Source organism: Amphiprion ocellaris, chromosome 6 (genome assembly GCF_022539595.1).
Source record: "Amphiprion ocellaris isolate individual 3 ecotype Okinawa chromosome 6, ASM2253959v1, whole genome shotgun sequence".
Classification (NCBI taxonomy): domain Eukaryota; kingdom Metazoa; phylum Chordata; class Actinopteri; family Pomacentridae; genus Amphiprion; species Amphiprion ocellaris.
Window position 1 is genome coordinate 23533295 of NC_072771.1, and position 12479 is coordinate 23545773.

General features: G+C 39.5%; 1 protein-coding gene across 2 annotated transcripts; it reads right to left on the reverse strand.

Moving 5' to 3' along the window:
- Positions 1-915: 915 nt before the first annotated feature.
- On the reverse strand, positions 916-9754 carry unc45b (unc-45 myosin chaperone B). 2 transcript variants are annotated; one of them, XM_023281489.3, is made up of 20 exons: positions 9599-9754; positions 8742-8903; positions 8602-8638; positions 8336-8511; positions 7933-8022; positions 7643-7810; positions 7302-7467; positions 6941-7111; positions 6664-6835; positions 6230-6530; positions 5949-6043; positions 5562-5703; positions 5341-5481; positions 5095-5222; positions 4633-4699; positions 4293-4406; positions 3915-4030; positions 3695-3812; positions 3445-3600; positions 916-2732 (listed from the first exon to the last, which is right to left on the reverse strand). In XM_023281489.3, the coding sequence occupies exons 2-20, from the start codon at positions 8901-8903 to the stop codon at positions 2460-2462; spliced, it is 2793 nt and encodes a 930-aa protein (XP_023137257.1). In that variant the 5' UTR covers positions 9599-9754; the 3' UTR covers positions 916-2459. The 2 variants fall into 2 exon arrangements, with proteins under 2 accessions (XP_023137257.1, XP_035809357.1); XM_035953464.2 differs by lacking the exon at positions 9599-9754 and adding an exon at positions 9324-9460.
- Between the last annotated feature and the right edge of the window lie 2725 nt (positions 9755-12479).

Below are 12479 nucleotides of genomic sequence, written 5' to 3' on the forward strand. Positions count from 1 at the left end.
TGCTTAAGTCCATGCCATTTTCCTAAAGTGACAGAAGAACAATACACAACCTGCCACATTATATGATAGTACCATTTTGGGGAAAATTTACACACAGAATACATGAAAATATAGTTTATTATACACATATGTGATAATTTATCTACAGAAATTATTTGGTCATGCATTTTCTTGTATTTCATAGTCATTCCCAACAGCCATAACAGACAAAAAATTCAATGCATCGGGCGTGTGGTTCAGATACAGCTGCCTGTGATTACACACCTGGCCAGTAGGCGATTTCGTCTGCTCGTGAAGCTTCAAGAAATGAACCCTTTCTTGAACCAATTGGCTCAAGTGGTTCGACGAGGCTTCATCTCACCATCATTAGGTGTCACTCTCTCGGTGAAGGTGATGCAAGTATAGCTCGCCTTCCTCTCGTCCCTTGTTGGCTCAGTTTAGCCTGTAATTATGCACATTAAGATAGGCTAGAGAGCGGAAGGTGAGCGGCTACTGCGTTGCTCCTGAGCATGTTACTGGTCATTAAAGACACGGCTAACCAGGTCACGCAGGGTCGGTGTGTTTCATTTTATGGCCGTGTGTTGAATGCAATGTAATATGTCAAACTTTTAAAAGCGTGATAGAGTGTACATTGCAGACATTCGTATTTCAACTCCTCCTACTCAAAAGGAACATTTAAGATATCCACAATGCCATTTATTCGTCGCTCCAGAAATCCTTATCTTCCACTGACAAAATGACGCACGCTTCCGGGTCGACTCCCATGTAGACACACGTGGTGCAGCACGCCTTGCAGAGGCATTACTGTGGACCAAAACAAACACGCCTCAGGAGGACACTACGTGAGCTTGTTTCTTCATTGTTAAACTCCTATCTTCAAACATCATAACAACAAAACCCACCTACCATACAAGGTATATTTGATGACAAAGAAATTTTATTTATATGAAATAGTAATTCAGTTAAGTACATAAGAGAGAGAAAATATATATTTGAGAAAAAACTCTGCTCTTTCACATTTGCTCTAAACGTCAGCAGATATTTTCAGTTCCTTATGATCTCCATTTGGATGGCTGCCGTTACTGTCCCTCATGTTGTATCAAACAGTATTTATGACTCATGTTCCAAATCATTCTGGAGCCTCAACAGTCAGCTCTTGTTAGACAATATGGCATTAAACCAAACCAGAGCTAAAAACAAACAAACAAACAAAAAAAACCAGAACACTCCAACATAGAAACACTTCTAAGATATGCAGTCATAGGCTACTGCATGAAAAAACTGCACTAGAAAATGTGTTTTTTCATTAAATTATTACAGCTTCCAGTTTAAAAAACTTATATCTTTGCTCATTGTGTGACCATTAATTTGCCATCCCCTTTTATTTAAGTTATATAACTTAAGTTTTACAATCACAATATTCAGATTTATATTCTGACAATGTGACTGTTTCTTTTCAGTAAGAGTTGTCTTCAGTATCAATCACTGACCGGAGATAAAAGATGGTCATGGCAGTGGTTTGTGCACTACAGTTTTGAAGTCTCAAGTATGGTAGATTGCTATCGTAGAGGTTGCAATTGTTGTTTCCTGTAGTGAAGGAGATTCTGCTAAAACAGACATAGCAGAAGCAGAATAGAAAGCCACATGACATGCATGATTAGTGGCAGCTTATACTGCAATCTACATCTAGTGAGCTAGACAAGGCTCTGACAAGAGGTTATGATTAGGATTGGAGTAGGTCAATGGTTTAAGATATTGCTGTCTTAGGCATCTTCATTTAGTCACAGTTACTCAGTGGAAATGTTGTAATGACCAATTGTTTAGTCACCGAATTGCTGAATCACATTACTTTCTTTTTAAATATCGCAAGCTGGGCAGTTTTATTTCATATTATCACAAGATGGAGTAGACAGACGGAGAGGGGTTTTCAGTTGTGTGTCATCTTTGATAGATAGATAGATAGATAGATAGATAGATAGATAGATAGATAGATGATAGATAGATAGATAGATAGATAGATAGATAGATAGATAGATAGATAGATAGATAGATAGATAGATAGATAGATAGATAGATAGATGAGCGGACAGATGGATGGACAGGTAGATACTGAAATGTAAAGTGGTATTTCAAGGGTATATTTGGATCAGTGACCTCAGTACAAAGAGAAATAATACATGTCCTCAATTCCATCTGAGAAGAAATGTCTCACGGCAGGAAATCCACCATATATACTTACTATATTGCCCAAAACAACAACTATATTTAAAAAAACAACAACAAAAAAAACAAAACACTGATCTATATTGCGAGGGATTATATTTCATGATCTGGAGCCAGTTTGTTGAATTCTTGAATATCTCTGATATGGAAAAAGAAATTTAGAGGGAAAGTCTCTATTTAACAGAGAAAATAAAGGAAGGTAGTCCATTGTTGTTGTTCGGCTTGTTGACAGTCTTTTAAGATGGGCTGGAAAAGGGTTTGATCAGGCCAAGATCCATAGCTTTGACCAGACATGTGCGTGCTGTATCAATGGGATCCTGCCTCTTGGGATTGTCCTCCGCCTTGCCAATCACTGTGAGGATTTCCAGCATCTCACTCTCAATCAGCTTCTTGGCCAGCTCACTGTCATCTGAGTTGAGCATGTTGTAGACAATCACAAGACCGCGGTGCTGGATCCTCGGGTTGACATGGAGGCATAACCTCTGCAGGATCTCCAGCCACTGGGTTGTCTGTTGGGAGAGACCAGTCACTCAGTCAGTCACACTCTTTTTTCATAGCTGTAATGTAATTAAGACCACAGATGTGAATGGCGTCCTCCCACATGTCACAAAAGTTCCTTCTGTTGGTTAAATACTAATGATTAATACTGTACTGGTTATGTAATCTTGCAGGTATTGCAAATTAAATAATTTCAGGATGTGTAATGCAGTGGGCTACAGTGGAATCAAGTGTTTCAGAGGCTAGTATGAGTTTTACAAAGTCATATTGTGCTATTCATGTTATCCAACTCCTGTTGCATTTGCATGTGGAGTAAGATGTAAACTTTATAAAGTCACCCTCTGAATTTAACCTCAAACTAATCTCTCTCTGTCAAAGCTACATGTTTAGTTTTTTTTTCATTAAGGTAATCCCCTCCTGCCACGATATGCCTTAGATGTAACTACACCGTTCCTTTCTCTAGGTCGAAAAGTCCCTCCTGTCTTTTACACAGCCCTTCCCACTTCCTGGTAAATGAATGGCAAGTGTAATATAGGTTTAATTCTGCACTACATGTTCAAAACTGGAAACTTTTTTTTTTTTTTTTTTTTTTAAAAGAATAATGATACAGAAATCCCCACTTTGCAAGATGTGATCAGGGTCTTGCAGTTATTTCCATGAAAAACACTCTTTGAAAAGGTTTTTGGACCTTTTTTAAAACAGACACAGCTGAATACTACGTACCACCCGGGTCAGTTTTGTGCACAGCTTCTTCTGAGAGGCGGTGATCATAGCCAGAGCTCCAGCTGCAGCTATTTGAAGACTTTCATCATCTTCACCACATAGCAGCACCAGCAGCTTCAGCTTATCATTGCCATCCTCCAGGTATCGATCTTGGACCTGAAACACGCGGAGTTAGCTTTTAGTTGTTGTGCTGGAAAACCTGTTCAGAATGAGTCACCCATCATTATGAGATGTTTTTATCTGTCCTCACCTCTTTGCAGGTCACAAGGTTGCACATGCATTCTGTTGCAGCCTGTCTAATCTGGTCGTGCTCTTCAAACATGTAGTTTTCAATCTCTGGCAAAGCCTTCTCTTTCACAATCTTGACTCTGCAAAACAGATGAAGGTTAAGATGAGGAAACCACAATAACCACTTGAGGTACTATGCATTGCTGTGACTATGTTTATCATGTGATGGTGATGGCTGTCACCTTAGTTTTTCACTGTAACCAGCCAAGTTGGTGAGGCCTCTCAGAGCTTCAAAGTTCTGCATTCCTTCTCTGTCTGTGTGAAGGAGGTTAACTAGTGGTCGCACAACCTCGTACACCTGTCAAAAAAGACAGAAGTGACAAGAGCAATGAATTTTAAAAACTACTATGAAGTAAAATAGGAGAGCAGCAGAGATACAGAGTGAAAACAAGGGAATTAATCATTATAGTAACTAGAGAAAAATAGAGACAAAGGAAAACAGTGCCAAAAGTGAAAGCAACGTGAAGCCAGAAGAATGTGATGCTTCAGCAAATGTACATTCCTGACAGGTGAAACTGCCAAAAGCAAACAGAGTGGCAACTGCCACCTGAGTGTCTTACCCGTTCACCAGGAAAGGCAATTTCTGGATTGGAAATAGCTGCTATCTTGGCAAGGGCATGGCTGGCTTTCACCTTTCCTACATCAGTCCCTTCCAGAGCGAGTGGTATCAAAGCCTGAAGGCAGAGCCAGAAAAGACACAGTTAAAATAACAGTAAAGAACAACAATGTGGATACTGCAGGTTGCAACATGATGTGTCACGGTGATAGCAGTCCAGAAACATTCTGTTTGGACTTTTTTTTCTGTTTACTTGAGGGATGTGTGAAAATTTCATGTTTCATTGGAACTTCAGTAAGTGTCATAAAATTATGAATACACAAAATACTAAAACTATCTCTCACCTTTCCCCCTCCTTGGGCAACAATAGTACCACGATCTTTGGGATCCTCTGACAATGCCAGAAAAACTCTGAAGATAAAAACAGAAACCAGGTTTCACAATCATATATTCCTGGGTATTGTTGACATTTGACAGGAAATGCACAAGAAAGTAGATGTATTAATTGGTGTTCCAGCTTGCATTTCCCCTCCTCTGCAGTGAAACTTTTAGAAATAAATTCATGTCATTTAAAGGTCTCATAAATATGCACTGTATGATAATGGAAATGGAAGAACTGCAAATCACATTTCACGCAGTCCTCCAAGCTGCAGCCATGTTATGATATAACTCACTGGAATTTCCCCCAAACAATGATACATCATGATGGCTGTGCAAGAACTCCAGGCCATGACATGATAAATCATAAAATGACTAATATCAGAATGCTTTGTCATCATTTTACTATGAATTCCTTGCCCTCCCACCTTGCCAGCATCTCCTTGGTCTGGTCTGTCAAGATGGAGCTGTCTGCTTTGACCATGACAGCTAGAGCTGACGTGACTCCACCCTTCAGCAGCCTTTTCACTCTCTTCTCTATAAAGTCTTTTTTGTCCTGAGAAAAGACAAATTATATGCAGTGAGTGTATGCATTTGTGCAACATTTCCTGCTTTATCCACGTCTATTCAGATATTGTGGTCTGAGTGTTGCTTTCTACTTCTTTTTTTCATACCTTGGGGTGTTGCTCAGGCACATGTTGTTTTGAGAACTTGGCTAGTTGAACCAGCTCAGGGATAATTTCCTTTTTATCATAGCAGTTGGTGCAGTTAATCAGGATACAAGCAACTGCATATAAGATTGTCTTGTCCTTAGACTGAAAACACAAGAAATGACAGAGGTTAGTATTGATGTCTATTCAGATATGCTGCATCTTTCTTTCTGTTATTTCCATACCTTAGCCAGTTCAAACATGGCTTTCATAGCAAGCTCATCCTCCACAAAGTCATCTTTGACGTCAGCATCATTTGTCAGATAAGCAAGACCCTCAATGGCCCACTTTCTTGTTTTGGTGTCAATCTGGGGATTACAGAGCCATCTAGTGGAAATGAAAAATTAAACATTTTACAGAGTGCACAGTGATGATTTGAAGCAGTAGGATAGCAATTACGTCCCGGTTCTGTATACCAATTTTAAGGAAGGAAATGTTACAGTTTTTACTATTACAAATATAATTTTTGCACATTTCCCTTATATCACAATTTTTCCATCATTATGTACAGTATATTAACCTGCTGAGTTTAGTACAGTTCTTTTAACACCGCCTATGTGTGAAATACTCACTTTCTGCACTGCTTGGCCAGCTTCTCTGTCGAGCCTTCAGCAAACTGCCTCAAACTGTAATCATCACCTCCAGCTGAACCCAGTTTACAGAGACCCTGGAGAGGACATGGATATGAGTATGTACTCTAGTAGATACAGACATGAAATCTAGAAATTTTCCAATGCAGCTATTCTTGTAATATGCTGAACAGTAGGAACAGTAACTGCTCACAACATTTGGTACATCCTTCATGCTTCAAACAGTGGTAAGTGAAGTTCTGCTCATTTCTTTATCCACTCACCACCAGCGAACGTATTTTAATCTTCTCATTCTTGGTCTTCTTGTAGATGTCTTTTAGCAGGGACACTCCATTAGTAATAATGAAGCTGGCGCGGCTCATCTTTGAGGATGCATGAATCAGGGCTTCCACAGCAACCATCTGGTCCACCTCACGTTCGGAACCACACAGGGCCACCATCATCTCCATGATGCCTTGACGTCCAACTAGGGCATTACCAACATCAAAAGGACCCTGCAGCAGCCCTGAGATCGTGTTGATGGCATGAATGGTTTTGTCCATGTTGTTGGGGTCAATTTTGGATCTGTGGAGAATGAATGGATGATAAGCAAAAGAAAAACATCATATGCAGTTGCATAAATTATGTTGACTAGGTGACGATGCATTCATAAATCTTTTAATAAAACACATGCAAATTTGGAATTTTATGGACATACTTGATATATTCATCACAAATGTCCCTGAAGTTGTTTCTCTCTGGGTCACATGTGAGGTCGTCATAAAGCTTGTTGAGGAGCACACTGGCAATCAGCTGTGTGTTCTCTGTCAAAGGCAACTGGTCTGGAAGTTCAGGAACTTGACCACAAACTTTAAGGATCTTCTTCAGACCTGGAGAACAAACACAAATGTGCAAATATAAATATCACCGTGTCAGGGAATCTGAGTTGCAGAAACAAGTTGCCGCAAGCGACCTGGTGCAGCTGTCTGGCTCACCATGGTCAATTGTAAAGAGGGTCCTAGAGTTATTTTTCTCTTTCTTGTCCTTTCGAGGTACATTCTTGTTCAAGAGGTTCAGTGCCTGGTCTCTGCCGTGGCCAGAAACCTTGCTGCTAGAAACCATCTCCAGCAGCGAGAGAAGAATAGTTTTCAGGTCTTTAGATGCATCTGCGGAGAGGCAGATAACATAAATGATTGTGTGTCTCAGGTCATAGAGCCATGGAAAAAATCCAACGGTATAGCTGAAACCAAAAGTGGAAGTGTTATTCAGTCAATTTTGGCCATAGAAAAAGAAGTGAACATCAAATGTGTCCATTATCTAATCATTTTTTAACTGCAAAAGATTATTCTCTCTCACCTAAAACCAAGGATGCTTCTTTCCCATATTCCCTTGTATCCCCACCAGTGAGGGAGTCATTGATGCACTGGAAGAGGTTGCAGGTTGCCAGTGCAATCTCTTCGTTGTCAATAGCCATGATGCTGCACATCTTATCAACACCCACCATGTTAACAATGGCCATGGCCTGTTTTGTGAAGATAAAAAAGGCATATATGTTGTGAGGAGAATGCTATATAAATCATATTTTGCTTATTTACAGTAGGTGGAAGTGCATTATGTTTGGAAGATAATATATACATATGTTGAAAGTGCCCTTGAACTTTGGAGTTGCCATTCTCTTTGCCAGTATCTTGACTTACACGAGCTTTGTGTCCTGTGCACATTCCTGACAAAGTACGAATAGCAGCCAAGATCATCTCTGGTTTGCCTGTCTCTATCATGTTGAGTAGCAGAGGTACTCCGTTATTCTGGAAGATTCTCTCGGCTCCAGCGTCTTCTCTGGACAAAACAATCAAGTTGTTGGCAGCCTAGACAGTAAAGAAGGAAGTAAGTCAAAGCCACAGGTGAACTTTTCTTCCACATTCTGACAAATAACAAGAGGAAGCTGGTTCATTCCTGACTTTTGCCTTAAATTTCTGAAAATACCCACTTTTTCCCTCTTGTCCTTTTCCATTTCTTCATCGAGGAGAATCTCAAACATGTTCTGTACCCTTGAATCTGTGGAGAATGTTGTTTTGAGCTGTAAAGAAAAAATGCCAGTGTAAATGAAACCTCTACTGCAAGTGACACCAATAGACCCCTATTATATCAACTGCATTCATCATTTTTTGGCTTAATGTAAGCATTTGTGGTAGAAGCACTTATACTGAAGTACTACTTGCATTTTCTAATATTTTATACTTCTACTTTACTACATTTCAAAGGGAAATATTGTATTTTTTCTTCTTTTCTTCTGTTGAACACGTACCACTTATATTATGTAGTGTGATATGTGAGTGATTATAATGTCCTATATGAAGTTTTGTGTGTGGGTGTAAATGCTTGATTCTGACCTTGGCCTGGATCTCTGCTCCCAGCCTGCGGAGAGTCTCCAGGAAAGTCTTGTTCTTGGGTTCCAGCGTCGCACATCGTTGCACGTCCTTGAAAGCCATGTCCAATTTCCCAAGTTTCTCCAAGGCTTGGCAGCGCCGGTATAAGGCTTTTATGTCTGATGCATCAACATCAATTGCTATTTAAAAGGGGAAAAAAGTTTGTTTTCATGGCTGTGCTGCTACTGACTGTATTGTACGGTTGTTTAAATTTCTTTATGTCATTCTACCTTTAGAAGCATCAGATGCTGCATTGGTATAGTTTTCCTGTAAGGAAAAACAACATTAAAATAAGGTCTAGATGTGAAAGTGAAGTTGCGAATACAATCTATTTAGGTTGGTGTCTATGCTGCGTTGCCAAGCTGCTTACCTTTTTTAGGTAGCATGCAGATCTGTTCCTGTGAATGACAGCCAGCACCTTCTTGTCTTTGCACACTTTGATGGCGTTAGTGTAGCACTCAATCGCCTTGTCAATGTCTCCTGCCTGAAAGTGTTTGTTTCCCTCATCTTTTAACTGGACTGGGTCTCCCATCTGTCAGAAAATGGAAAAATCCACAGATCATGTGACATTTCATTACAGTCAACACTATTGTTTAATCACTTTTATGTCTAATACTATCAACTCCTCAGCCAAATAATTTTTCACAAGTTTCAGAGTCATCAGTCAGTGAAATGTAGAAGTTTAACTATAATAAAGCAACCAAACCGCCATACTGCAGTCACACATATCAGTCAGATAAATAGTCGTCTGGAAGCCAATGTTTAAAACAAATCTTTTCATCATTTTAACATGTAAAGAGTACTGGATTGAAAGTGCAGAAACAGTTCAAAACCTATACAGATGTACAGTGTGAAGCTGTTTTTCCCATTCACCCTGGAGAATAGTAATCTGTGACTATTAAAAAAGTTATCAAAAGCTACTGTAATATTAGAAATGTTCTTTAATCCTCACCCTTCCTGCTAATCACTGTCCAGCAGACCTGAGTTTCCTGTAGCAAATGGCCACACATGTGCTATCTCTAACTTTAAATGGCCTCCCCTCAGGCCTTATTTGGCCATGGCCTCGTACCCCAGGCTGAGCCACGCAACAAATGCCGCTTTTCCAAATGATGGACGCCGTCTCCTGCTCCCCTGATAACCACAGTCTGTGTATTCCTCCAAAGTAGCCTCTGTACAACTGACTGTCCCTCAGAAGAAACAACAGTCTTTGTGAAAGCTCTACTGTACCTTTAGGTTGTGTGTCTGTTCAATCTTCTTCTTTGCTTCTTTGTTTTCTTCCTACATAGACAATGTGGACCTCCAATTCCTGGTATTTGTTACAAACTTTTTCTGACTTATGTAGCCTCCCCCCTCCAACGCCTCAATTTATATTTATAGTGGATCTCAATGAGGTGGGACAGGACTAAAGGTGGAGCCTCCATGACATGTGGGGGTTCCTCCCAAAATACTCAAAAACCCTGAAGAACAACTTTGCAGTAAATAGGTAGTGATTATAAATCAAGACTACTTAAGCTGCAGCAAACATCCTTAGACTGTTGCTGAATTATTTAGGGCTTTATGAAGGAAATACTTGTTTTTGACTCAGGAAATTATGCGAGAGGGACCCCTTCAAACATGGTCTAACCCTGATAAGGTCTATTTAGGGCACAGACAGCTGAGAAGTCACCAGCAAATGCCTGATGTAGCAAGAGGGGGGGTTAAAGAGAGTGTGTGTGGAGACAGTGAGGAGGGGGCTGACAACTGTAGGACCACAGAAGAGACTGGTAACTTCTAGAAAGACCAGGACCTCAGGCCTCATGAGTTGGGGTTGAGCATTTAGTTGGGATGGTTAAGAAAGGGGTTCAAAGTTAGAGAATGAACTATACAAGGGAGGGTCTTTGTGTACAAAGTTGTGCATAAAAAAATGTATTTTGTGTGAGATAAAATGTCATGGCAGTGTGGAGAACTGGTGAACTACTCAGGTTGTTTATTTGTGTTCCTTCCAGGGATACGATACAGTCCCCAGAATAGGAACAAGCTTATGGAAATGGACTACTTAAATAAAATAAAAAAGGTTCTTGACAGCGTATGTGTTCTTGACAGACAGGTTCTCTTTGACAGCTTTATTTACCTCAAGATAAAATGGATAATAAGTAAAATACGATAGAGGCCACTGGTTTCTAATCAGACAATTACAAATATTGTACATTTTACTCCACTATCTATTTGACAACTTTAATTTAGGTTAGTAAAACAAACGATCATGTAATATTATAATATACCATGCAATTTTTTTTATGCCCAAAGGAAAATAAGTACCAAATAAACTATATATAATAGTTCAACTACCTTTGCTGCCTTAAATGTTAATCTGGTAATTATAACATCAACATCAAAATTTCAGTAATATAATACATTTTATTGTGAAACATGCAAGTGTGCTTATTGAACTTATTCTTTTGGTGCCTTAAGTGCATTTTGATAATGATATTTGTGTATTTTGACTTAAGTAATATTTCAACACTGTAGTATTGCTACTTTTGCGAAAGAACGGTAATAAAATATGGTTTAAGGACATTAGATAATACCCATGTCGGAATAGAATAGATTACAATACAATCCAGTGAAGAGTAGAGAAAGATAAAATACATTGCATAGTTCATTGCCACATGTATGAAGACTTTGCTAAATTATTTTTGATTCTTATGGATTGTGCTTCTAAACTGTCCTATTAACATCAACAGTCTGTTGCTTTGACTCTTCACCCAGCGGCAGGTGATCAAGGACCTCTCCAGAGCTGCTGAAAAGGGAATTCAGTGGCTGTGGATGAAGAGAAATGACTCCACCTGGGCCTTTAGGTGAGTAGACAGCATCTAGGGTGGGACGTTGGGATTCACTACTGAACCCTCTGGAGGTGTCGTGGGCCTATCAGCGAAAGACCGATGAAGGAGGGCTCCCACTTGATAACCCAGAGGATGCCCTCATTCACTTGACCATCCCACAGAGTCTTAGGTGTCTCGTGTGCAAGAAGGCAAATCAACATCTAGTCCTACACAACAGGTCACCACAACAGAAATAGTTGTAGTGTTAGTGTTTTGTGCGACTAATATGACAAATGTTACCATTATAATTGATCATATGCCCACAGATAAGACCTACATAAAAATCATAATGTTGAGGTACATTCAGAAATGGTGCAAACTTTAAGATTATTTTAAAACCAACAGACAAAGATTGTCTGAGTCACGTGCTTCAGTTCAACCTAATCTTAGCCAGTGCTTACATCTATTTACTTCTCTCCAGCTCTCTGTGCACCTATATACAGTATTTTAAGTCGAATTCTAAGCTGTTCATGTTTACAGACGTTTTTTTTCCGAGTGTCAGACAAATGTACAAGTCTGAAATCATAACTGAAGTGCAGCACATCAAGACTTTGTGTTAACAAGCAGTCACTCTTCTGCCATTTCTAAGACACTGCTCTGCACCGCTAAAATACTTTCATAACTGAAATGTTGTTTGACAATGTCATCATACAAATGAGTTAAAACATTTGCTGTACAGTAAATTTGGCAATAGTTTAGAATGATTCAGTAAGAAACGACAGAAAATAGCAGTCTCATACAGTCATTCACATATGGTGGCCGCCTTGTGATCAACTGCTTGCCCTGAGCTGTCAATCACAGACAGAGAGAGTGTTCTTCCTGAAGGGATCATGTACAGCAGCAGTTCAGCTGTATTTCAACCAGCCAGTTTACAGAACAATCACTCAGATAGCAGATCAGATGTCATAATAAACATAACAGACAGACTGTAAACATTACACAGAATTCAAATTATGGGTCTTACAGAAACATTTTTATGGGCCCTTTCACATATTGGAATTAAAGAAATTGAAATGGCTGGAAAGACTGCAAAGAAAGTCCCAAGAAGTATTCACATTGACTAGGAAGAAGAAATAAGGAGCATCATTCAGTGAAAGGTTACAGAGTTCAAAAGAAAGTTGGAGAAATACAGTGTGCAGGAAAATTATATCAAAACCTAGCTTTGGACACACTGGATTAAACAGCACACTACAAAATAGTGAAATACAACTAGATGTGACTATTGTGTTGTGGTACACTGACTGTCA